Here is a 27,902-nt window from a genome sequence, read left to right on the forward strand (position 1 = left end):
GGCTAATTCACTCAATTTCATTTCTAAAAGGGTTTATCTAATAAATTGAATATTAAACACACAGCGCATATTTTCCTTGCATGAATATAGTGATAAGTCAATTATAACTCACTTGTAAGTCAATACATCATAACATTTTAAGTAACGTTTGGATATTAAACACACAGCGCATATTTTCCTCGCATGAACATATAAAAGCATTGCATCACACCAGTGAGAGGACAAGGTAAGGGCTGGAGGTCCCCGTATGGGGGCCACGGTGGTTGCAGTCCGGAGAGAGCAGCCGACAAAAGTTTGGCTTGAGGGATGACTTTCAGTAGATCGCAGCGAGGTAGCTGCTCTGATGCTTACGAAACCCCGAGCCCGAATTAGGTCATCTGCGAATATTTTAGCACCGGCTTCCCCACGAACATTTGGTGTGCTAAACAGGTTTAGAGGCAGCGGCCATCTGTCCGCGCTCCAGGCCAGTAGCAATGGCACTTCTCGCTGGCCGCACGAGGCGGCTGGTTACCCAAGGCCAACCAGTGATCCCTGGCGCGAGGGTGTCACTGCGTTTAGGCGAATGATGACCTCGGATGGGTAATGACTTCGCGTGCGTAATGAACTCGCATGCATTCAAGCTCAACAGTGGGCGTGACAGGGAATGATGAAAGGTGTAGCTGACTCATATCGTTTCATACCGCCAAATCATATTGTTTCCTCGCAGTCCAGTAGCACATGCTCTGCGACCCTGTCAACCTCTGCTTTAACCCGAGTGACCTGGCCTCCACAGCCATTTGTGGCAATGAATTCCACAGATTCACCACCCACTGGCTAAAAAGAATTCCTCCTCAATGTTCCCCTTTGATCTTACCCCCCCTTAGCTTAATTGCATGCCTTCTAGTATCAGATACATTGTCTTTAATAAAAGGTCATTGACTCTACTTTATCTGTGCCTCTCATCATCTTATAAACCTTTGTTGGATCTCCCTCAGCCTCTGCTGTTCTGGAGAATACAACACAAATTTGTCCTTAGAGCACATGTCCTCTAATCAAGGCAGCACCCTGAAAAAAGTCTTCTGCACTCTCTGCAAAGCCTCCACATCCTTCCTATAATGGAGTGACCAAAAGTGAATGTCATTTGTGAAAATTGAGAAGTCATTTTCCCCTTCAGGTCATGAAATCACTAATGTGATTCTACTGTAGGATGCTTAGGTACAGAGTGGGGTTGCTTGTGATCCATGTGTGGACAAGGTGTTACTTGTCGGCCTTATATGCCTCCTGCATTGTGTCTCTTCTTGGTGCCTGTACTGCATTGGAAGACTGTGTCAGTCATGAGGCCAAACTTTAGGTGGAAGCAAATACAGACTGTCCGTCAGTTTTGGCTGTAGCAAAGTGTTTGAAGATGTAAGAAAAGTTCAGTCCCTGGTATGTCCAGTCTGTAAAACAAACTGTGATTGTACAGGGCAGAATATGACGGTCCAAGTATCAGTGTATAATATAACACAAGGGACTGCAGATGCTAGGATCTGGAGCTACACACAAACTGCAGTTTTCACAATTATAAACACAAGCGATGTTTGAAATGTTCAGCAACACACACACCCAGAACGCTGGAGGAACTCAGCAGGTCAGGCAGCGCCTATGGACGGGAATGAACAGTCGACGTTTTGGGTCAACACCTTTCATCAGACTCATGACGGGTCTCGGTCCAAAACGTCAGCTGTTTATTCCCCGCTGTACCTGCTGCTGAGTTCTCCAGCGTTTTGTTGCAGTTTTCATAGTGTGCAGTATTATCAATGTTGTGGAAATGAATTTACAGACCTCTCCTCCCTTGTGGACTTGCACAGGCCTTTCCCACAGTGGATATTACTATGTGTTGTAACTCCAAATCATTAAACTAATTGCAAGGGAAAAGACGGGAGCCCAGCCAAACTGGTCTTAGTTTCATTTTTACTTTAAGCAAGGCCAAATGTATCTTGTGGTGACGTCATGCTATATGTGATTCACTTATTTTTACATATGACCCGTAATGAATTATTTAAATGAATAAAAATGCTTAATCAGACAATATGTTTTACGATATTACTCAAATCTTGCTGAAGTATTCAAAACACAACATTACTCCCTGCCTAGCTATAAACTCCAACTCAATGTAGAATAGATCTCAGTTATATACACAATATGCTACTTAACACAACTACTACACCGACACCCACAGCATAGTAAATTTTCAATTGGCACATTCAGGCCTGAAGATTTAATCACTGTGGAGGATTTCCTACTCTTGTTGGATAATATCTTTAATGGCAAGGGGAACCATTCTGCTTGGCAGGTGAGATTTGTAGCTGTGAAACAATCTCAGGTTCTGGTGCCTCCTCCGTAGTGCTTATACGAGTTGACTCTGGGACTGCAGGAAGTGGTTCTGATAGTTCTGGCCACATTTTTTTCTCTAACAATTGACTCTGCTGTTGTCAACTGATGTATGTGTCATCGCCAGATGATATCAGAAGCAATCTGCACTGTGCAGAAGGATAGGCCTGTTCTGTCCGTAACTTTTCCCGTTTGATCGCTTCTGTAATCCCTCGCCAGGACCACTTGTCCGGGAGTGAAACAGTGAACCTGGTTTGAGGGTGCCTCAGTTTGTTTCAGCTGTTTGTCCTGCATACTCCTGCTGAGATTGGGTCTGAGGAGATCCAAACACAAGTGTAAGGGACGACCCAGGGACAGCAGAGCTGGTGCATTGGTTGTGGCAAGGAACAAATTGGCAAGTTTCCGGTTCAGTGTTAGTGTAGTGTGTTATGCTGACATTGCTCACAGTGCGTTCTTTAGACCATGGACAAACCTTTCCACCAAGCCATTTGCAGCTGGATGGTACGATACAGATGTTACTCCAATAATAAGCTTATTATGGTAATAAAGCCCTCTGTGAGTGTTTATCGTGAGAAACACTTTGGACTTTTCCATCTCCCTCTGCAGTAAGACTCAGCTGTCCACTTTGCTGATGTGTTTTCCTCCAGAAAGGTTTGCAAAGATATCCTCTATTCTGGGCAGTCTGTACTGATCAGTATTGGATTCATGGTGACCTTAAAATCACCATGGATCACGACAGACCCATTCTTCTTGGCTACTGGGACCACTGGTGTTGCCCACGGGCTCCAGTCAACCTTGGAAAGAATTCCTTCAGCCTCCCTGTGATCCAGCCCACTAGCTACTTTGTCATGGATGGCATAAGGAACCAGACTGGCTTTGTCAAACATGGGTGTGGCATTTTCATTTAACACCATTTTACCCTTGATATGTTTGAATTTTCCAATGCCATCCTTGAACACTGTTGTGGCATCATCTAGTACCTTTCTTAATTCACTTTCAGTTGATTCTGTTGCAGGGGATGTGGCATGCAAATGGTTTATGGATCTGCAATCAAGTTGTAATTGTCTCAGCCAATCATGGCCACACAATGCTAGCCCTCCTGTTTTTATCACGTATAAGCCCAATGTGGCTTGTTGGTTGTTATATCTCACTGTTCCAAATGCCTTTCCTACAGGAGTATGCATCTTTCGCCTCACTACAGGAAGGATGTGGAAACTATAGAAAGGGTGCAGAGGAGATTTACAAGGATGTTGCCTGGATTGGGGAGCATGCCTTATGAGGATAGGTTGAGTGAACTTGGCCTTTTCTCCTTGGAGTGATGGAGGATGAGAGGTGACCTGATAGAGGTGTATAAGATGGTGAGAGGCATTGATCGTGTGGATAGTCAGAGGCTTTTTCCCAGGGCTGAAATGGTTGCCACAAGAGGACACAGGTTTAAGGTGCTGGGGAGTAGGTACAGAGGAGATGTCAGGGGTAAGTTTTTTACTCAGAATGTGGTGAGTGCATGGAATGGACTGTTGGTAACGGTGGTGGATGCGGATATGATAGGATCTTTTAAGAGACTTTTAGGTAGGTACATGGAGCTTAGAAAACCAGAGGGCTATAGGTAAGCCCAGTAATTTCTAAGTTTGGGACATGTTCGGCACAACTTTGTGGGCTGAAGGGCCTGTATTGTGCTGTAGATTTTCTATGTTTCTATATTTCTATGAGTCATCTTTTCTGCATTATAAGTTCTTAGTTGGCTAGCTGCAGACTACAGTTTGGTATCTTTAAGATGCCATTAAAACTCATTTTGTGGAATGACTGAAACAGCTGAGCCAGTGTCCAATTCCATTCACTTCCGGTGGGAGCCATATTGATTGTCAATTGATAGTTTTCACACTGTAAATCTCAAGGCCACCCAGTCCACTGCCACTCTCATCATCATCAGATCTTTCATCAACAGCATGCAGACTAGTGCTCTTTTTGAAACTGCAATTTGACTTTTAATCTTTTTCTCCTTCCTATGCGGACTATTTATTTCTGTCTGCCCGAAACACTCTTTGTATGTGTTCTACTTTGTTGCATTTTCTGCAAGTTTCACCTTTAACCCTGCATTGGTGTGGTGCATGTGAGCCCCTGCCACAACAGTAACACAATTTGTTCAGCCGGGCCAGTTTCTGGTTAGACATTGCAGTTTTGTTCACATTCACTTTCATTCCTGGCTACAACTCAATAGTGCCTCTGTCAGCTGTTTCCATTGATACAACTATTTCAATTGCTCTTTTAAATGTAAATTGTGCCTAAGTTGGGAGTTGTTTTTGAATACTTTCTTGGAAGATTACACTAACTAAACAACCTGTAAGTGTGTAATTAAGCCTATTACCGAACTGAGAATGCTTGGACAATCTCTTCAATTCAATCACTTACTATACTCTGAAATGGACTCCCCTTCCTTTCATTCCGCTTATGAAACCTAAACCATTCTGTATTCAACAATGGCTTTGGTTCTAAATGTTCCTGCATTATTTTCACAATATCAGCAAAGCTCATTTTGGCTGGTTTATTTGGAACAGTCTGAGCAAACTGGCACCCAGTGCACTCATTTCAACTGGCAAGCTTCTCATTGACTATTTCATTTGCTTCAAAATATAGCTCAGTTCACTCAGTATGTATATTGCAGTTAGCTCTTGTGCAATCAGACCTGTCTTTCTTTCGAAAATAGCCGGAGTCTATGCTCTTTTTTCATTGTGATTATTATCACCTGGTACTCGCTGTTTATGAACTCATGAATTTGTCCATTCCTTTTTTTTATTTAACTCGAACGTCTCACTGTGCTTCAACAGGTTGATACGTTGGTAGTCGTCTCAGGTTCATGTAGTGTTTCCTCATCACCACTGTTATGTTTTGCAATTCCAGAACATTAAACTAATTCCAAGAAAAAGACATATGCAATTCACTTATTTTTATATATAGCCTGTAACAAATTATTTAAGTAAAGAAGAATGCTTAATCAAACAACTTATTTATGATATTACTCAAATACTCTGAAATATTAAGTACATAACAGCTATCCCAAACAAACAGAAATAAAACAGCAGCTGTTGGAGTGCGAAGAAGGGGGAATTTGTGGTGTTCCCCAGGTTATGGCACCACTCCATTCCTGTCGACTGTTTGTAACCTGAACAGTTCTCCAGGCAGAAATGCAGCCATAAAACTAGTTCCCCACATGGAAGACGATGCCTATAGCCTCGTAGCAGCCAATAAACCCATCTACCAGTCTCCCAAATGCTCATTCAAGTTGGGGAGGACTTGTAGTGAGTTTGATAAAGGAAGTGTTGAAGTTTAGTTATCAGGTGCTTATCGAATTTCAAACCCTGCTTGTTCCCAGGTAGCAAGGGCCAAGTCAGTAGGGATAGCTGTTAAAGTAAGAAGCCCATTAAACCACAGGGGGAAGTGGGGAGGCAGAATAGGGTGGCTTGTAGAGCTACAATCTCACAGTTCCAGTGACCCGGGTTCAGTCATGTCCTCTGGTGCACTCTGGTCCACTTTCTCCCTGTGAGAGGAGCTCCGGTTTTCTACCACACCCACAAAGATGTGCAAGTTGGCAGGTTAATTGCGTGCTATAAAATGTGCAGGTAAGTGGCAGAATCTTTGAGGGCTGGAGGGGAGGGGTTGATTGGAACGCGGAGAGAAAGTAATCAGATTAAAGTACATGGGCAACACGCAAAATGCTGGAGAAACTCAGTTGGGTCAGGCAGCATCCGTGGAGGGGAATAAACTGTCGATGTTTCAGGCCGAGACCCTCCAGGGCTGGAAAGGAGCCAGAATAAGAAGGTGGCAGGATAGGAAGGAGCACAAGATGCCCGCTGATAGGTGAAATCAGGTGAGGGGGGTGCTAGGTGGACGGGGGAGGGGAGCGAAGTGAGAAACTGTGAGGAGATAGGTGGAGAAGGTAGAGGGCTGATAGGAGAGGAGAACGGACCATGGGAGAAAGGAAAGGAGGAAGGTGCTGGGTGTAAATTGGTGCTTGATGGTCATTGGGCTGAAGGGCTTGTCCCTGCCCATATGACACCAACAAGAGCCACTTTGGTGCAAGCTTAGTTCCATGATTAGAAGCACCATTTGTGAAAGGATTTTTTTTAGGGCTATATGCCAACTCTGAGCAGAATAATCCCATGCACCTGAACTAATATGGTGTAGGCTAGGTGACTTGCTTTTCATGTTGGTTGTCTAATCCACCCGTCCCACTACCATGCCTGTGCGCTTGCTTCTGCGACTCCTGATAAGTAATTAAAGATCATTAATTAACACTCCATGATCTACGGTTACAGCTGTTATTGCTGAATAAGTTTTGTGAATTCCCCACCGGGGTGAGATCATTTCACAACAGCTCTGACATATTAGTGAAACACAAGAGGCATATTTCATATTCAGTCTTACCATGGGAAGGTCAAAGTCATTGGCTGCCTTTGCTTTTGTGCTGTTCATTGCTGAAGCATGCAGCCATAATGAACAACAGATTCCTCTGAGAATCCAACTGGCTATTATTAAAAACTGTGGATGTTGTTTACTAAACCAGCTGACATTTAGCAAGAGTAAATAGTAAATACCTTCTAATTCTCACAAGGGAAGTTTGGTTTTGGAAAACCAAAAATGATTAAAATAGAGCTGAATTTCACAGCACTCTCTGTTCCAGCCCTGCTCTTGTTATTCTTATCTGCACCTAGTCATTAAGAAGGGTACATAGGGTGCAGGGTATGGATTCGAAATTGGTTGTGGTGATAGATTATTAACATGATGTGAACATTCGCCTCATCATTCTGAACTGAGTGAAACAGCGATCGCACAAGCTCATTATCTAGTGGTTAATGAGGACAGATCCCATGGTTTAAACTCCGAACTTGATTTTGAATTTGTTCAAGTTCAACTTTAATTATCATTCAAACATATGTGAATATAGCCAAATGAAACAGCGTTCCTCTCGGGTCAAGGTGCAAAACACATCGCCAGCAGCACACAAGCACACTGCACAAATAGCACATGTGGTTACAATGGCAGAGCAACAGAACAGTCACAAGGAAAATAAATCATATAGCCCAGGTCCCTGAATGGCAATGGCTTGTAAATTGATGGTGAGTTGTCCTGGTCCAGTTTGTTCTTCCACCAAGCAAATGCTGGAGAGCAAACACCAGAGGGCAGCAGTGATCGAACACTGGAGGATAGTGCCAATGGGAGAGGCCAGCCTCCAACCCAATACAGATTCTAGCGTGCCCACTGAGGCCTCTGCTCTCCCCCACAATGGCATCAGCATCTCCTCCTCTGGGTGGCTGCAACAGGCAATCGAGTCAGTGCAGCTCCTCCATGGTTGATCTCACCAATGAACCAGCAAACTGGACTTGCAGTATTATACATTTCCAATGTCGAACAGGGCCTTGCAATCACAATAAAAATGTCCATGACAATCACTTGCACCGTCTCGGCATAGCGACGGTACACAACAAGTCCATGCGACAACACAGCAATGGCAATCAATATGCCCAGCTCCATCACTATTGAGCAACTCGCTGATAGGGTAGTCTTGTAGTACTTGAGGTTCTTAGTGCCCAGCGGTATCTTGTGATAATAAAAAAGACACAAAGGACGAACAGTTACAGCTTTGAATGGACCCAGATGGCTGTGCATTCGAGCACGCCACCATCTTACCGGAACCACTCAGGCCCAATGCTTGACTTTCTCACTGACGTTCACAGGCTAACAGTCCCACCTACGCACTTTCTTCAATTTTTCCAAAAGTTTAATTTCTTCAGGGATTTTGCAGTCTTTGGTCTTGCTCGCTAGAGAATAACCCCCAGTCAGGTGATGGCAATAAATTTTTTAGAGGACCAAAGGAAGTGAGGGAGAGCTGAGCATTTGCTATATAACCCACCTGGTGGCCATGTTCTGTCAATACGCTGGAACACTTGGCAAAAAAAAGATTTTTTAAATGCACAATCAACTTTTATTCATGATGACAAATTATTTAAAAAAATAAACCATTCAATGCTTTCTCATTCTTACATTCAGAAACAATGTAAAGCAAATGGAATAAGCTGAGGCCACAAAGCACGCAAAACAAATGCAAGTGCTCGCCTGTGGGTGAGGATGGACCGATAAGGATCTTCATCAGTGGGTACCTGCCCAGAAATCCTTTTGCATCCTTTCTGGCTAGATCCTGTATCTTGCTAAAGTATTCCAGGGACTTTGTGTGTCTGATATGCTTAAGCAGAGGGGTTACATTAAGTATCACACGATGTCCATCTTGGGGTCAATTCATGACATTCACTTGTGTATGCATGTGTATTGTGTATGTATGTCATGTGTAAGTGCATAGTTTTTTTTCTGTGTCTGCTTGTGTGCAATGTATGTGTGTGTGTATACACACTTCACTCACGAATCTTTTGGGGTTGTCTGCTGTATCCAGTGCTCTGGAATGGGGGACCGCTTTGTTGAGCACCTTCGCCCCATCAACAATAATGTAGGATTTCCCGGTGAGGGTAATCTCCAATCTGATGGCATGACCATCAGTTTCTCTAACTGCTGATAAATTTTCCTTCTTCCACTTCCCTCTTCTTTCATTCCCCACTCTGGCTCCTCTCTTACCTCTTCTCTTCTCCTCATCTACCTATCAGATCATGATAGGTTTTTGATTGGACTTGGCAACAAAGGTTACATGAAGAAGGCTGGGAACTGGGGTTGAGGAGTAGAGAGAAAGGAAGGATCAGCCATGATTGAATGGCAGAGCAGACTCGATGGGCCAAATGGCCTAATTTTGCTCCTATGTCTTATGGTCTTATATCTCCTTGGGATCAATCCCTCTCTTTTCCCCATGGACAACTCTCCTCTCCTATCAGATTCCTTCTTCTTCAGTCCTTTATCTTTTCCACCTATTGCTTCTCAGCTTCTTACTTCATCCCCCACCTCCCCAGCCCACCTCATGCACTCCTTCCTCACTCCCACCTTCTTATTCTGTCTTCTTCTCTCTTCCTTGCCAGTCTCAATGAAGGGCCTCGGCCTGAATGTCAGATGTTTGTTCATTTCCATAGATGCTGATAGACCTGAGATCCTCCAGCATTTTGTGTGTTTTGCTCTGGATTTCTATCATCTGTAGAATCTCTCAAGTGTGTACATATGGGCACGTGTGTGCGTACACACTTGCGTATGTGTGTGTATGTAGTTTTTTCTCTGCTTATGTGTGCGCGCACACTTGTGTATGTGTATATCTGTGCGTGTGTACATGTGTAAGCGTATGCACATGTGTAAGCGTATGCGTGCACTCGCACATGCATGTGTGTACATGTATGTATATATGTGTGATTAATAATGATGGTACAGATGACAACTGCTTTTGCCCAAGTTCAAGGAAATTAGCTTTTATTCTTCTTCCAGGCAGGCTCCAACACTCCTCTCTCGATATGTCTTTTGTAACCAAAGATCCCCTATTTCAGCCTAATCACGTCTCTGACAACTGTGCAGACAGTCCCATCCTTGAAACCCAATGGCGAAGTAGTCAGGAACCATCACCCCGCACTAGCAGGCCCTACACCAATCTCCTGATGTGATCTCCTTAGTATTAATCTTTGCTCCACAACTAAAGATTCAATCTTCCCTCATCTCAGAGGTGGCAGAGAAAAGACTGTTGTGCATATTTTTATGAATGAGGCTCAAGTGGTTGTGTTTAAAACCTTGACCTAGTGTCATAGAATTTTGTTTTTACTTAAGACATGAAGAAGTCTGCCACACGTCATTTCTTCAATGGATCTCTTGAGGAGTAGAGCCATTTTCAAGTCACCACCTTTATTCCCAGAGCTTTTGTCAAACTTGGGGATTAATATAGATGGTTGTCTTGGACATGGTGGGCTGGAGAGCCTCTTTCTGTGCTATATGTCTCTACGGCTCTGACTTTGCCGGCTACGACAAACACATGTTAAATGTTACTGACGACAGAGCATGTTGAAACTCTAGTTCGGCTACATCTGGAGAAAGGTGTTTGATTCTAGTCACCCTTGTAGGAAGGATGTGGAGGCTTTGGAGAAATTGAAGACACAGTTTACCAGGACGCTGCCTGGATCAGAGAGCAAATGTTTTTTTAAGGAGAGCGTGGACAAATTTGCGTTGTTTGCTCTGGAGTGGCGGAAACTGAGAAGAAACGTGATAGAAGTTTATACACTTATCAGAGGCATAGAGTAGAGAGCTGGCAGTGTTTTTTTCCCATTAGACATTTACAGGGTTGTAATATCGACTTCAGGCATTTAAGACAAGAGGGGCTAAATTCAAAGAAGATATCTGGCGCAAGTTTTTTTTACACAGAGAATGGAGAGTTCCTTGAATATGCGGTTAGAATGTAATGAAATATGACAGAGGCAGTTAAGGTGCTTTCAGATAAGCACATGAATATGAAGCGAATGGACGGATATGGACCTTATGTAAACAGCAGGAATTCGTTTATTTAGGCATCTAATTACTAGTTTGATGAATTTGTCAGAATATCACAAGCTGAAAGGCTTATTCTTCTGTTGTAGTTGTTGTAATGTAAGTATTATTAAAAGTAAGTTAATGCCATTTGGGAAGCTGTTGGTAACAAGAGGCTTGTTCCGGGATTGGCAGGGTTTTTACTTCCGGTGTGCATTGTATATAGTTCCTCCACCCACGCGACACAAGGTACCTGGAAGCCTCTGTATTGTAAATATCATTTGCCATCCCAGATAAAGATGTCCTTTTGGCCATAAAATTGTCGAGTGGTTCTTTAGTAAAGTAGAAGTTACCACATATTTTTGGTGACGAGGTGAACTGGTCTTGTGGATGTGTTGGCACGTTTCAAACAGGAGCTGTGAGCGGACAAGGAGCTTCACATTCAGATGGCTATGTTCGAGACTATCAGTGAATTTGTGGAGGGAGCCGAGGGCTGGCTGGAGTATCAGGAAAGGTCGGGACACTTTTTTCCTGTGCTAATGGAATTACTGAGGAGGCTAAGAAGCGCTCTATTCTCCTGAATGTGTGTGGGGCAAAGACGTACAAGTTGATACGGAACTCAGCCAAACCGTGGAAACCTGGAGAAATTCCATATGAATAACTGGTCAAGCTCATGGGGAACCACCACAATCGGAAATCTGTGATAGTCCAATGGTTCAAGTTTCGTAGCCATGTCGGGAAGCCAGGTCAGTCTGTGGGTGATTTTGTGGCTGAGCTTCGGCAGCTGTTGGAGCATTGTGATTTCAGAGCCGTGTTGGATGACATGCTCCGTGACAGATTAGTATGCGGCATTAATAATGACACCATACAATGCCGCTTGGTGGGGGAAACCCCGCCGTTGACTTTCATGAAAACCCTAGAGATTGCTCAAGGCATGGAGACGGCTGCTAATAATGCTAAGGATATCCAGAAAGGACATGGGGGTCGCAGTCAATGGCAGTGCACCAAGTCAGGAGGGAGATGATCAACAAGCGCGAGAAAGACAGTTAAAACCAGATGACAATGTCTGTTTGAGAAACTTCAGCAGTAGCAATAATCAGCAATGGCTACCTGAGGTTATTCTTAAGCAGAGTGCTCCAGTCTCCTATGTTGTTCAGCTGACTGATGGGTGGGTTTTCCGCAGACATCAGGACCATGTACGCCTGCGTCATGATTCTGGCTCAGAGGTAGTTTCCAATGGTGGGACAGACTACTGAGGAAGCATGTCCACCAGTGACTTTGCTAGAGGGAGAGACACTGGCAGAGGGGGCAGAGTCCCCTGAAGAGGATGGACATTCTCACACAGACCCCTCTCATGTCCCCAACACCAGATCCACCCAAAACATCCTCACCGGCAGTGCTTCACCGGGGGTAGTGCGTAGATCGCAGTGCCCTCACAGACCTCCTGACAGACTGAATCTTTGATTAGATAGCTTTTTTCTTATAGATTGAATGTGGAATTTGCCACGTTTTTTTAGGTGTTTGGTATTGTTAACCTGTTGCTAATGATACCACTGTTTTTCATTTCCCAGTTCTTCTATATTTGGGGGATGTTGGACTTTAAAGGGGGAGAAGTGTTGTAATATGAGTATTATTAAAAGTAAGTTAATACCAATCGGGAAGCTGTTGGTAACAAGAGGCTTGCTCCAGGGTTGGCCGGGTTTTACTTCCGGTGTGCATTTTATATAGTTCCTCCACCCATGACACATGAGGTACCTGAAAGCCTCTGTATTTTAAATATCATTTCCCGTCCCAGGTAAAGATGTCCTCTTGGCCATAAAATTGTCGAGTGGTCCTTTTGTAAAGTAGAAGTTACCACAGTACACTTACATGCTGTATGTAATAAATTCATACACAAAATAGTGGAGGTAAAAGCAAAGGTCTTAGAGTGTGGAACTTTAGTGAGGGATATCCCAGCTGGAACTGTGCAGGGCTCATTGCTGTTCATCGGACATAGAACAGTATTCTACAGGAACAGGCCCTTCGGCCTAGAATGTCTCTGCCGAGTTCAAAAAAGATATGATTCAAAAGCCTAAAAGAGAGTGTTAAGCTGTAGTAAATGGGAATAAGTTAAGAGAACATGGTATGATTTCATGAAAAGCAGATTTGCAGATCATTAAGGTTTGAAGCATGGATGAATTAAAACAATAAGAAACCATGTGGAGGTTTATTATTATTACTCTAAAAGCACAGCAAAGACAAACGGTACTTACAAGCCTACACAAATAGTAAGTCCTGGAGCACAGTGCGGAATTTAAGTGTGAGGTTTCGTTTACAAATTGAGATTGGGAAGAAGGGAAGTGGTATGCCATATGGGGAGATTTTACTGTCCGTGGTAAATCTCTCACGGTGGATTCCCGGTGACCCATTGTGCAGGCTGGTGAGCCTTCACTGGCATCGCTAAAGACTGGGAAATTTATTCTTGAAACCGTTAAGAAAGACGCCTCAGAAAATTATCTGTAAAGAAACAACAGTAGATGAAGACATCTTTGCTTTGTGTGAAGTGCATTAACATTAGAATGTATTCTGAACAAGCGACCTATACAAGCGTGGTACAAATAAACAGATGGTGTGGAATGACAGCAAATTACACACAGGCATTGCCAGCCCGCTGCAGTTTGCAGAGATAATTACCTCAAATGAACTCTAATGCAGCAACAAAGTGACACTTAAACAAGGCCTATGACAAGATGTGTAATTACAGCAATAAACTTTTGAACCCATCAAAGGAACAAATGAGATGTCATTTTGGAGAAACCTGGGAGAAACTGACCCAAAAAAGGGCAAATCATTGGAACCTCCACAGCGAGAAACAGCCCAAAAGGGAGGTTCACTGGTTGACAAGTGAACAATGGCTGGCCTTGATTGTAGCCTTTTACGATTGTGCTTGTTTTTATCTGGTGTCGCTAGATGTCTGCAACACATAGCACAGTAGGAGGCAACTCCTAGTGCTCTGCCAATTAGTCCAGTTCCCTGTTTTCCCTTCCAAGCTGACTGACGGAGCAGAGCACGTTGGAGATTGATAAACATCGTAACGTCTTAAGGTTGGTGTGAAGCCAGAACATGAATGTGCTTCATGTGAACTCCAGGAGGCAAAAGCAGAGAGTGCATTATTAAAGAGAAAACTCCACAGAACAGCACAAAAGATCATTGTTTACCTTTGCCTAAGTAGGATCCTGGTCCTTTTGTGATCCAAAGGCTCTTCAAAGTGGAGTAAACAAGAAAAAGTCAAGAGGACAAGGAAAGGAACACTGGATAAAGACACTTGTGGTCATCTTCTACTCAGATAAGAGATAACAAAATTCCACTGATAATAATTAACCTGTAAAGCAGCCAGATTCAAGTGGTGTGACACCTGCTACTGAAAACTAACGAGCTTCCAGAGAAGTACAGAAGCAACTGTACTGGATTACTGGAAAATACACTGAACAATTATAAGTATTATAGGTGATTATATAAAAATTGAACCAAGCATAGGAAAGTTAAACTACAAGAAAAATTCCAATTCTACACCGCAATCCAACACTAAAGGAGTGGAGAGGGCTGCTGCCCCACAGCGCCAGTGACCTCGAGCTTCATTGCTGTCTGTTTGGAGTTAATGCATTCTCCGCATTGGTTTCTCCCACTGGGTGCTGTGGTTTCCGCCCGCGTCCCAAGGAGACATCGGCCGATAGTTTAATTGGTCAGGTAGTGCAGCTGGAAGTGGAGGAGAGATAATCTGGTGGGATGCGGTGAAGGAAAGTGGAGTTAGCGTAGATAGGTGTTTTATAGTAGGCTGAAGGGCCTGTCACAAACTGTTTGAAATTAGAATCGGTTTATTGTTGTCACATACTGTATGTAGGGTTAGAGTTCACCTCAGTACATGTGACAATAATAAACCAATTGTCACAATACTAACTGTATTTGTTTTAGATGCCATCCAGACAAATTGTTTCAAAGCATCCAGTACATTGAGGTAGCGTCAAGGGAAAAGCAATAACAGAAGGCAGAATAAAGTGCAGTGTAGGCTGGTTGACTCTGGAAATGGAGTTTGATTGTTCCTTGAATGGCTGCTATCGTGTATGTTGAGTGGTAGAATTTGGGGGAATTGATGGGAATGGGTGGGAATGAAATGGGATTAGTGTAAATGGTTTTTAAAGATTCAGTTCCGAGTGTGGGTCTTTAATGATCAGACCCAATGGGCTGTGGGACCCTGTTCCAGGCTATAGGTTTCTACAGCACTATAATTTATGCGCTTACTCCCTCTGATAGTGTCCCCCTCAGCTTTTTTGCGGAGAGTGAGCTAGTAAATTTTGAGTTGCTGGAACATGAAACTGCTGCTCCACACAGAGTCGAAACCTCTGCGAAGGTTTTAGTGCAGCCACCAAATCACTCGCTGCTTCTGATGGCTTGTTTGGATTTTTTTTCTGCCTGCTCTCTCACAAAGCTGTCGATTGATGCCCCCTTCCAGATTTCTGGCTCCCTCTATAAATGACAGAACCTTAGATTTCATCAACGAACTTAGTGAGTGTACATTACGCTCCAAAGCTGATCTCTGAGAGTCATGTGTTTTCTATGACGTGTATTTTGATGCTTGAGGAGGCTCAGTGCTCATTTCTTCCTCGGTAATATTCTTAGCTACTGAAAGGCACTTTCATCCTCTTTATCCAGGGTATGAAGGATTCACCCACCTTGCTCTCCATGGTCTTGCTAGATCTTGAGGTGGCCCTTACTCTCTTTTCCTTTCAGAGTCGTGTTTCAGTAAAACCACTTTGCAAGCTCAGCTGTGATGGAGGCACAAACTGCCCACCTTTCTATAATTCCTTTCATATTAATGGGTATGCTTGAAGAATCCTTTCTGCTGTTTGAACTGATCGACTGCACCCTCCCTGAGTCCATGCTCCGGCCATTTGATGCTTGGCTGTGTTTTCCACTCTTTCTACTGGCTTTATTTCGCTACCATAGAATTTAATCAAGGCTCATCAGACTCAGGTTTATTGTCATTGATATAGATGGCGAAATTTGTTCTTTTGTGGCGGCAGCACAGCGCAAGCATAACAAATTGCTATAAATCAGAATAAACATGAATAAATAAACTACTAAAGAGATATAATGAGATAGTGTTCATGGGTTCCTGGATCATTCAGGAATCTGATGGCAGAGGAGAAGAAGCTATTCCTGAAACATTGAGGTTGGGTCTTCAGGCTCTTGTGCCTCCTCTGGAAGCTAGTAATGAGAAGAGTGCATGTCCCAGATGGTGAGGGTCCTTAAATGATGGATCCCACCTTCTTGAGGCACCATCTTTGGAAGATGATGGGGTGGGCTGTGCCTGCGATGGACCTGGCTGAGTCTAGAGTCATCCAAAGCCTTGTAGAATCTGATACAACCAGTCAGAATACATCCATAGAAATTTGCTGGAGTCTTTGGTGACACACCAAATTTCCACAAACTCGTATTAAAGTATAGCCGCTCTTGTGCCTTCTTTATAATTGCATCAGTATGGTGGGCCCAGAGTAGATCCTTGAGATCTTGATGCCCAGGAACTTAAAACTGCTCACACTTTCCACCACTAACTCCTCACTGAGAACTGTTGTGTGTTCTCCTGACTTTCCCTTCTTGAAGTTCACAATCAGTTCCTTGGTCTTGCTGATGTTGAGCGCAAGTTTCTTGTTACAACACCACTTGACTTTCCAATCGATCTCACTCCACAGTGCTTCCTCATCCCCATCTAAGATCCTGTCAATAGCACTGGTGTCATCGGTGAATTTATTGATGGTATTTGAGTTTTGCCTAATCACAATCATGAGTGTAGGGAAAGTGGAGTCATAGAGTTTTACAGCACAGAAACAAGCTCTTTGGCACATCTAGTCAATGCAAACTACTTTCTGTCTAGTCCCAATGACCTGCATCCGGACCATAACACTGACTAAATAGCTTGATGAATCTCCGCAGACTTCTAAGGAATTGGAAGCACTGCCATGTTTTCTTCATGATGGCACTTACCTGCTGGGCCCAGGACAGATACTCTGAAATGATAACACCAAAGAATTTAACGTTGCTGACCCTCTCCACCTCTGATCCCCTGATAAGGAAAAGCTCACAGACCACCAGTTTCCTCTTCCGGTCAATAATCAGCTCCTTGGATCTTGCTGACATTGAGTGAGAGGTTATTGGCCACTGAGTGTATGTGCTCCCTGTGACTATGTGGGCTGGAAGCATGTTGCCACTAACAGGCTGCCCTAATCACATGTCTGGACAGTGTTGGTAGTTGATGCAAACAACATTTCGCTGTATATTTTCATATACATGTGACAAATCAAATTAATCTTCTCTTAATCCTATCTCATCATTAAGTTCTATAGCATATAACCTCTTTAATATTATACATAACAAATCACAGGCCTCAATTTCCTTTTCCCAGTCTATCTCCACCATGATTCTTTCTGAATCCCTTTTGAATTCTATCTGTTCAGAATATACACTATGACAAGGTAACCAACAGCATTCGTGAACAGAGATTCCCAAGTTCCACAGACTCATTGGTAAGGAAAATCTATCTCAGATTAATCCTAAATGCCAAAGCCTTTATTCTGAAATGAAAACCCTTGGTTTGTCATTCTAATTTCAGGGAAACAGTCTCTGAATGACTTGGCCACCTTGCTGGTTGAATAATCACACTGGACATGGTATAAACATCCCTATTTCCAATTATTCCTCTTCTCTGTTCCAGACCACTGGATTAATAAACCACTAGTGTGCTGTTGGGTCACCTGATGAAGTTAAGTTTGTCCTCCATAATGAGTGAAGTCTGGTAACGCTAAGGATGGAGAGACTGTTGGGATAAGATTGCACATGGTATTATCTGTCCAGGGAAGGAGAGGTCAACAAAGTCGCTGTTCCTCACCTTTACTGGCTACTTCACCTACCCAAACCTGAAGATGTTCACTGATTGGGTGTTGCTAAGGTGATGCCAGTGTCGGGGTTGACACACTTATGAAAATTTCCATGGGCAAAGGATGTGTCATCATAGTAGTCCTTCAGAAACTGCTGTCTGCCCCTGAGAGGGGAAGTAAGAACTGGCACCCAGTGGCGAGTATCGTAACCAGAATCCAGATATCACTGGGACAAAGGATAGCAGTTACCATATGTTTGAGAATTTGATGTTAATGGAAAGTGTGCAGGCGGAAAATGAGGTGTTGTTGAAAATGAGGTGCACCCGGGATACACTGCCTGAGAGAGTGGTGGGAGCAGAGTCACTAAAAGCATGTAAGAAGATGAACACTTAAATTGCCTCAGCAGAGAAGGCCATGGACAAAGAATTGGAAGATGGAATTAGCATGGAGAGTGCCCATTGGTTAGCATGGGTGTGATGGGCTGAATGTTTCCATGCTGTATGATTTATTTCAAGTTCTCACAATGATCATGTGCTCTCCATTTTTACTGTTCCTTGAGTAAAACTCTTTTGAGTTTTCAGGGATTATAGCATATTTATATACAACAGCTTTGGACTAAAATTGGGAGCATCTTAAATTTATCACATCTGATTGAATTGAATTGGTTTATTATTGTTATATGTACTGAGATACAGTAAAAAGCTTGTATTTTATACTCTTCATGCAGATCAATTCATTACACAGTGCACTGAAGTAGAACAAGGTTGAACAGAAACGTCATCTGTACTCTTTTCCACAGATGCTGCCTGGTCTGCTGAGCTCCTCCAGCATTTTGTTTGTGTTGCTGTAGAACAAAGTGTAACCTGGAGAGAAGGTGCAGTGCAGACAGACAATAAAGTGCAAGGTCATAATGAGTTCAAGGGCCCATATCTCTTAAGTTTATACTTTGTAGATGAGGCTGTAGATATGTTCTCCAAGATGTTGGCTGTGACAGAGTATTTCATATATGAGGAGAATCTGGATACACTGCATTTCTACTCCTTCAAGGCAAGGAGAATCAGTGGGAAACTCCAGAATTATAAGGGCTCAAGAAAGGGTAGTTAGTTAAAAACTTCTCTCTTCAGCAGAAGGCATAGGTTTAAGGTAAAGAATCAAATGTTTAGAGCCAATCTGAAGAGATATTTTTACACCCAGAGAGTGATTGAAATCTGGAACAAGCTCCCTGAGTGGCTGGTGGAGAGGGGTACTCTCAGAACATGTAAGAAGCATCTGGAGGAGTGTTTAAATTTCCAAGGCATCCAAACCAAGTGCTGGTAAATGGGATTTATGTAGATCAGTTGATGGGCGACATGGATGTAATGGTCTGAAAGATCTGTTTCTGTACTCTATGACTACGATTCTATGTCTTCAATTATCCCCAATCTTCTCCTTTTAGGTGAAAAGACTGTCACCTTTTGTTGTAATTTCTCAGCTCTGCATTAAAATCTTTATTGAATATTTGCCAGTTTTCATGCATTTTATAATAATATGCAGATCTTTATAATAATACTACAGATACCAGAGGTTCCAGAAAGAGATTCATCAATATTTTTCTCAATATACGTATGACTAGTGTTGTCCATGACAGAATCCCTCTATCCTTGCAATTGCTAATTGAAGATTTCTCGATTTATCTTTTACCATTTACTATTTAGTGACCATGTTTTTGAAGTGAGCTCACTGTACAGTTGATCAGCATGTTTAATATGTAGTTGGTGACAGATTGGGTGTAATTTTTGTTCTCGTCCATAGGCGGAAGATGCCACAAATCTTGCAATGGCCGATGCTGGGGTCCATCTGCGAACCAATGTCAAACCCGTGAGTATCCTTCATAAAGTCCAGCTACACCACAAATGCACCGATCTTTTTGGTGATTGCTCATCATACGCCGTGTCTTGGGCATCTGAAACCTGGTGGAGCCCATCCCCCTCCAGGTTTTTCTTTTTATGAGGTCGAGTTGCTAGCTCGACACTCAACTCAGGCACGCATGGAGAGTGTGCAAGGGAGCCGGCCGGATTTGAACCCAGGACCTCTGGCCCCGAAGTCCAGTGCTGATGCCACTATGCCACCGGCCAGCAGAAGACCTGATACTATATGTCAAATATTTATAATGGGTGGTGGTCAGGTGTATCTAGTAAGAGCAGCTTCACCACACAATAGTAATCTGCATTGAGAGTTCTCTTTGTTGACAGTCTCTGCCAACATACAGCCATATAATTCTGAGATAGATTGATACTGTTGTATGTGTCACACCAGACAGAGAACTCACACCATAGCCCAGGGGAGTTCAACATCTCCTTGAGGCTGGGCTACCTATCTCTGAAGAGATGTCTTCTGCCTCTCTATTTTAGACCCTGGTCACTGATTAGCTACTTTACAGCTATTGTTATATCAATAAAAATGGAATGTACAGGTCTCCTTCATGCACATCAATGAAATTCCATTCTTCTTCCAGCAAGGGTGATTTTAATTTTCAGGTATTGTTTTGCAATCTGTCATGGAATAATTACCCGGGGTGGACTCTAGTTCTGCCTCCTCCTCACTGAATGGGAAGAAGAAAATATATAAAGGAATGCTTTTGAACAGATTGGAGTATCCTCCCTCGTCCACCCATACAGCACTGTGGTTGTCAGTGCTTATTATTGTCATTACCTTCAAGGTCATTTACCTGACTAAGTTTATTTTTGCCAGCCAGCCCCATCCAATTATATGGCTCTTGTCAGAACTCACCATGCAAGTGTTGTATAAACTTGAGTTTATTATTGTGCAGAAGTACAGTGAGGTGCAGTTACAATAATAAACTTGCTTGCTGCAACATCGTAGGAACATAGATTCAGACAGTAAGATACAGAACATCAGTTACTCATGAATTATATAAGACAATGATAAAGAGAGTGCAAAGGAAACTTAATCAGAGACAAGTCTATGGTCATGAAAGAGGTGGTCCATCATCTTCTGTGGCTGAGGTAGGATTAAGGTCGTGCAGTTCGATTCAAGAATCTAATGGCTGTAGTTAAGTGACTGTTCCTGAACCTGGTGGTGTGGGACTTCAGGCTTCTGTTCCTTCTGCCTGATGGTAGCAGTGAGAAGAGGGCATGACCAGACAGTGGTGATCTTTCATGATATGTATCGCTTTCTTGAGGAAGTGTCTCCTTGGTGTTTCTCAAGTTCCAACAAAATCTATGTAAATTTATTATCAAAGTATGTATATGTCATCATATACTAACTCAAGATTCACTTTCCTGCATATATTTGCAATAAAATAAAGGAATACAGTAGAATTTATGAAAAACAATATGCAAAGTCTGACAAACAGCATACAAAGGAAGACAAATTGTGCAAATGAAACAATAAATGGTACTAAGAACATGGTTATAGAGTCCTTGAAAGTGAATCTGTGGGTTGTGGAATCAGTTCAGAGTTGTGGTGAGTGAAGTTATCCATGTTGGTTCAGAAACCTGATGGTTGAAGGGGAATAACTGTTCCTGAACCTGGTGCTGTGGGACCTAAGGCTCCTATACCTCCTGCCCTATGGTTTTAGCAAAAAGAAACAATGGCCTGGATAGTGAATTCACTGATAGTCCCTGTAACCATGTGAAGACCTTGGATACCCACCAAGTATAGATGCCACATGCACAAGGCACACATCAAGATGCACGGAGTGTCCTGTTGACACTGCAGGTGCTGACTGGCTCTTGGTTTCTTTAACAAAGTTCAGTTGCACATTTAATGTGAGTTGGGATGTGCAACAGGTGCTGCAGCCAATGGCATCAGTGCTAGCTACCCATACTGGTAAGGAGGTCAAAGGTGATCTCAGTCCTTGTACACTAGTGAGGATAGAGATACTGTTGTTGACAGACAATATTACCCTTGAGTATCCATGTTCTTCACTCTGATCCCATCTGTCACCTCTGCCAGTGACACCTTGACAATTCAACTTGGGGTTGGGGAGGAAATAGACCATCCCTGTCTCACCTCAAACATCCCTTAGGAAGAAGACCTTCCTTTCAGTCTCCACTTTTCACAACCAAGGTCTTCAGATGGGCACTGGGAAAATCAGGGTACCCACGGGCTTCACAGGACCTGGCTTCCCATAGGCTCCCTGGAGCAATGCAACATTTGCTGCCACAAAGTGCTTCCCCAACAGGAGGAGCAGGCATGGTGTTAATCTGTGCCGGAGAGCTGCAGCTGATGCTAAAAGCCCTGAGGAAATTGTACCCACGGGTGCATCGTGAGGACTGTGGTGTAGGACCGTACCCATAGGATAACTTCACTCTCCTCAACCCTGAACTGATTCTACAACCTCTGGACTCACTGTCAAGGACACCACAACTCATGTTCTCAGTATTATTTATTTATGTGGCTTTTATGTGCACAGTTTGTCTTCTTTTGCACATTGGTTGTCTGTCAGTATATGGTGACATATACATGCTTGGGTAATGAATTTACTTTGACTTTGGTCAAGTTCAGAGATAGCATTGCACCCACTCCCATCATCAGCATCATGAAGTTCACTCAGTGCTCTTCTGTCCTCACCCCATCACTCGGCAACCAATATCCTCCATCTACACATTCAAATGCCCCACCACACCTTCACTCACCATTTCTCCAAGTCCTACTTCTCTGATTTGAGTTCAGATTTCTAGCATCAGTATCTGTCTACGTTTCCAGTATTTGATGGAGGCATACAAGACTATGAGGGGCATAAGTAGGGTAAATGCAAACAGGCTTTTTTTCTCCACTGAGGTTGGGTGAAACTAGAAATAGAGGTCATGGTTTAAGGGTGGAAGGTGAAATATTTAAGGAGAACATGAGGGGGAACAACTTCACTCGGAGGGTAGTGAGAATGTGGAACTAGCCTCCAGCACAAGTGATGACTATGGGGTTAATTTCAACATTTCAGAAAAATTTGTATAGGTACATGGATTCGAGGGCTATGGAGGGCAGGTTGATGGGAGTAGGCAGATTAATAGTTTAATAGATGGACTGAAGGGCCTGTTTCTGTGTTTGTAGTGTCTATGACTCCATCACCTGTATTTTTTTAATTTGTTAAATGTTAACTTGAGTCATAGAGTTACACAATATTGATACAAGCCCTTTGGTCCAAATCACCCACACTAACCAAGACACCCATCTAAATCATCCCATGTTTAGCCTACATCCCTTTGATATCTTTCCTATCCAAGTGTCCTTTAAATCTTGTTAATGCACCTTTATCCACTACTTGCTCTAACAGCTTAGTCCAAATACAGATCATCATCTAGGTGAAAAAACTGCCTCTCAGTTTTCCGCTAAGTCCCTTTCTTCTCATCCTAAACCTACACTCTGTAAGTTATGAATTACACAGCTCTGGGAAAAGGACCGAATTCACACTATCTCTGACCTTCCTGATTTTATGTACGTCTGTAATATCACACCTCCTTCTCTGACACTCCAGTGAATGAAGTCCTATCCTAGTGAGCCCCTCCCTAGAACTCAGTCCCTTAAATCATGACAACATTCTTGTCAATCTTTTCTGCACTCTTTCCAACTGAATGACGTATTTTATTGATTATGCTATTTGCACTCTGTAGCAGGGTGGTCAAAACTGAACACAAAACTCCAAATACAGCCTCACTAATGCCTTGTACATGACATCCCACTTGTATACTCAGTAATGTGACTGATGAGCACCAGCATAGCAAAAGCCTTTTTCACCACCCTGACTACCTGTGATGCCACTTTCGGAGAACTATGCTCTTGTTAGGTTCATCTGTTGTATAATTAAGTTGAAGCTGGTAAGGACATAAGAATGTAACGGTCTGAATTGTTCTAACTGAGTCCCACTCATTTCTTGTGTCACCGCAGTCACAGGCATCCAAGATCTGCATCACCTCAGGCTGAGACCATCCTGGAACCAGGATAAGGTCTTGAGAAAAATATTCAGTCAACACGTGCCCCCCAGAATCAGTCACATCCACAGAGCTCCTACAGAATTCTTTGGTGTCACTGTTAGCTTTGACATCTGCCTTTTTTTTTCCAGTGCTTCTACATATCTCTGACAGAAACCTCTGATAACTTTCAAAATTAAATAAAATTTAAATCATTTAAAATTTAAAGATCAAGGATCAACTTTATTCACCATTTCCATTTACATGTAGTAGGAATTTCCTGTGGTGCATTGGCAAGAAATGCAACAAAAACATTTAACAATTATAAAGAATAAAGAGTAATTTAAATATTAAGATTAGAGGTTAAAGTATGAAATAAACACCTAAGTACCAGCATGTATTTATAATGTATACATAATGTTAAAAAGTGTTTTGGAGTATTTACAATCCAGTGTAAGTGTCAGGTGGTAGTAGACAGAGGGGAGAGGGGACTAACCAGAATAGTTGATCACATTAACTGCCTGGAGGAAGAAATGTTTAAGATGCCAAGTACCATCATTAAACAAATAAAACAAAAGCAATTTATAAATTCTACTGTATAGTTAAGCATGCACAAGTAATGGAATTAGGAAAACACAACTGACCTTTCTTCCTTGTTGCTGGGCAGTTGCCATTCCGATGAATCCTCTTGGGTTTTGCTGCAGGTCTAACCTGGCACAGGAGCTGAGGGCAAGTTCCCCAGCATGGGGCAAGGGAACCCCAGCAAGCTCCTGCTTCTTCTTCTCACGCACTCCATCAGCCTGCCAAGCTTCCCCAGTGATTCTGGGGCTTCCCCCTTCACATGGCAACTTTGAAACCTGCAGACACGGTTTCCAGTGACGTCATCATCGAGAACGGCAGCTTAAGTCACTAGCTCCTCCAGAAAAACGTGTGTTAAGCCCCATTAACCCGCCAAATATAGTATTTTTCGAAAAATATTTTAACTGAAAAGGGGCAAGAATGGGGAAAAAGAACAGAAATAAAAAAAGCGACACTGCGGAGCCTGGGTCCGAGAGGAGTGCAGTGAGCGGCTCTCTGACCCGACCGCGTGCTAGCGAGGCGGACGCCGGGCCTTGTTCAGACGAAGCGGCGAATGTCTTCGAAATCCTGAAAGAAATAATGGAGGTCCAGAAAGATATAAAGCAGCAGCTCTGTGATATTAAGGCAGAACTCGCCAGTGTTAATCAAAAAATAGCAGTAGCAGAGACTCGCATTGAGAAGGTGGAAAATCATACATAATCAAGAAGGTAAACTGCTTGATTTGGAGGGAAGATCATGGTGGAAAAATATCAGAATCTACAATGTTCCTGAAGGAGCGGAGGGCCCGTCTATGACGGAGTTTGTCGGAAAGTTACCACAGGACGTGCTGGAGCTTCTCCCGGCTATGAAGCTGGAAGTCGAAAGAGCGCACTGCGCGCTCATTCTAAAACCTACTGGGGATAGAAAGCCATGATCAATTATAATTAAATTCCTTCGATACAGCACCAAGGCGGAGATTCTACGAAGGGCCTGGGGTAAGAAGAGAGTGTTTTTAGAGGATAAATTAATATATTTCGACCAAGATTCCCTTGCGGTCCTCCAGAAACGCAAAGAATACTCCGAAGTAAAGCGAGTACTAAAGCAAAATAAGATTAGATTTCAAACTCCTTACCTTCCTAAACTTCGAGTGTTTTATGACAATGGGACGCAGTTGTACCAGACAGTGGAAGGGGCGACTACAGACATGAAGGCCAGAAGGTTGCCCGTCACCATGACCAAAACGAAAGAAAGCCTGGCTGAGGAATTGTCTCGCTTGGCTTGGGAAATAGTGCGAGAATCGAGACGGCAGGAGACGGGATGAAGCAGAGAGAAACATATCAGGAAGAGACAAGGAGTTTCCCAAAGACAGTCCTCACCCTTTTCAGAAGAGCCATAAGGTTTGGCTAACTTTAAAAATGCTGAGAAGCTAAACAGAAGCAAAAGTACACAGTGATATACCTATCTCAAGAAATACTTATTATAATGTGGATTTTATATTACTTAGTTGTCATTCTTTATTCGCGCACTTACTCCTTTTTCCCCATCAAAATGAGAATATATATATGTGTGTGTGTGTGTGTGTGTGTGTGTGTGTGTGTGTGTGTGTGCATATATGTGTATGAGTGTACTGTGTGTGTATGTATATATATATATATATATATATATATGTGAGTGTATGTATATATAGGAGGAGTACACAGGGAAATCTTTTCTGTGTAATGGATTTGTTCACTGACTTTTATGAATACTGCAATGAGGGCCCTCAACTCACAAATAGGAGGGGTTATCCCCCACAGCTAGATGTCGCCTCTAGCTCAACACAGGGTCATTTACTAGAGACCTCAGCCTTGGGATCACAAGTTTGTTGCCCTTTTTGTTATTATTCGAGTTTCTTGGTTCTTATTTGTTCAGGGAGTAGATCAATTAAGTTTTATTCTAATTTCAATGATACATTGACAGATAAATACAGATGGCTAAGGACAAGGTAAAATACATTTCTTTTAATGTAAATGGGCTATTAAATCCAATCAAACGTAAGAGAATTTTATCCAAAACAACAAAAGAACAAACCCATGTAGTATATTCACAGGAAACTAATTTAAGTGCTAATGAGCATAAAAAACTAAAGAGAATGGGCTTCACTAATCTGTTTTTCTCCTCATATAAATCAGGACATAGGAAAGGAGCTGCTATTCTTATCTCAGGTAAGCTAAATTTTGAAAAAATATTTGAAATGGGAGATAAAGAAGGCAGATATATTCTGGTAAGGGGGAATATAGACGGCAATTCAGTTACTCTATTGAATATATACGCACCCCTGGGAAGTGATATTGGTTTCTTTCAGGAAATTGCTGATATTATGGTAACAGAAACAGAAGGTCTCCTGATATGTGGGGGAGACTTAAATTTACAATTACAACCAAACTTAGACTCTTCCAATAGAAAAACCTATGAAACAAAATCTTTACATAAGAAAGTTAATACACTTTTTGTGGATGTTGGTTTAATTGATATATGGAGGGACCTTTTCCCTGACAGAAGGGATTACACTCATTATTCTGCTCCACATTCTGTATATACAAGAATAGACTATTTCATAACATTTGGAAAAGACAAAGACAAAATAAGCACCTGTGGAATTGGGACAATAGATGTAAGTGACCACGCACCTAAATGTTTATCTGCTGATTTTGACCTACAACCAAAGAATACTATTTGGAAACTAAATTCAAGTCTACTCAATGATCCGTACTTTAAGGAACAAATTAAAAAAGAAATTGGTCTCTACTTAGAATTCAATGATAATGGAGAGGTTTCACCTCCCATTTTATGGGATACTCTGAAGGCGGTCTTAAGAGGGAAAATTATAGTGATATCTTCATATAAGAAAAAAAATAAGGAATAAAACATTAGAGGAATTACAAAATAGGCTGAAGGAACTGGAGAAAAAACACAAATTGATTTTGGCACAGGATTCATTAGGGGAAATTAAAAGAATTAGGAATGAAATAAATAATTTGGCTACGCAAAAAATCAGGAAAAACTTAATGTTTCTGAAACAGAGACATTATGAAAGTGGATCGAAATCTATGAAAATACTGGCATGGAAACTGAAAAAGAAGATAGCAGAAAATACAATTCATAGAATTAGGGACCCAAGAACGAAAATGATAAAAAGTAAGCTAAGTGAAATTCAAGAAGCTTTTGAAGTGTTTTACAAAACTCTATATTCCAAAGTTCCGGGGGAAGCATAACCCAAATTGACACCTTCTTGAATTCTCTAGAGTTACCCACTTTAAGCGAAGAACAAAATAGAAGGCTGACTGCTGACATAACTGAAGTTGAATTAAAAGCTGCAATTAGTAGGCTTAAATTAAGCAAGTCACCAGGATCAAATGGGTATACGGCAGAGTGGTACAAAGAATTTAAAAATGAGTTAATTCCTGTTTTATTCCCCACACTGAACTGGGCTCTAAAAAAAGGCACAAATGCCACCCAGTTGGAAGGAAGCGATAATCTCAGCTATACCGAAAGAAGGCAAGGATAAAATGGAATGCGGGTCATTTAGACCAATATCCGTTCTTAATGTAGATTATAGGTTATTTACCTCCATCATGGCCAAACATTTAGAGGAGTTTCTACCCATACTGATACGTAATGATCAGACAGGTTGTATATGACAATGCCAGACTCAAGACAATATACGAAGGACACTTCACATTATGGATCATATACAAAAAAA

The 27,902-nt window shown here is 42.3% G+C and overlaps 1 protein-coding gene across 9 annotated transcripts in view; it reads left to right on the forward strand.

The window, feature by feature from the left end:
• Positions 1 to 27,902, forward strand: part of LOC132392867 (receptor tyrosine-protein kinase erbB-4-like) — a 942,732-nt gene that overhangs the window by 569,951 nt on the left and 344,879 nt on the right. For all 9 annotated transcript variants that reach the window (XR_009511679.1, XM_059967363.1, XM_059967364.1 and 6 more), the window contains exon 5: positions 19,485 to 19,550. Coding sequence is in view for 8 of the 9 variants with exons in the window: in XM_059967363.1 (XP_059823346.1) it covers positions 19,485 to 19,550 (66 nt within the window). In the remaining variant the exon portion in view is untranslated. The remainder of the gene's footprint in view (positions 1 to 19,484; positions 19,551 to 27,902) is intronic.

This window comes from Hypanus sabinus, chromosome 4 (genome assembly GCF_030144855.1).
Source record: "Hypanus sabinus isolate sHypSab1 chromosome 4, sHypSab1.hap1, whole genome shotgun sequence".
NCBI lineage: Eukaryota > Metazoa > Chordata > Chondrichthyes > Myliobatiformes > Dasyatidae > Hypanus > Hypanus sabinus.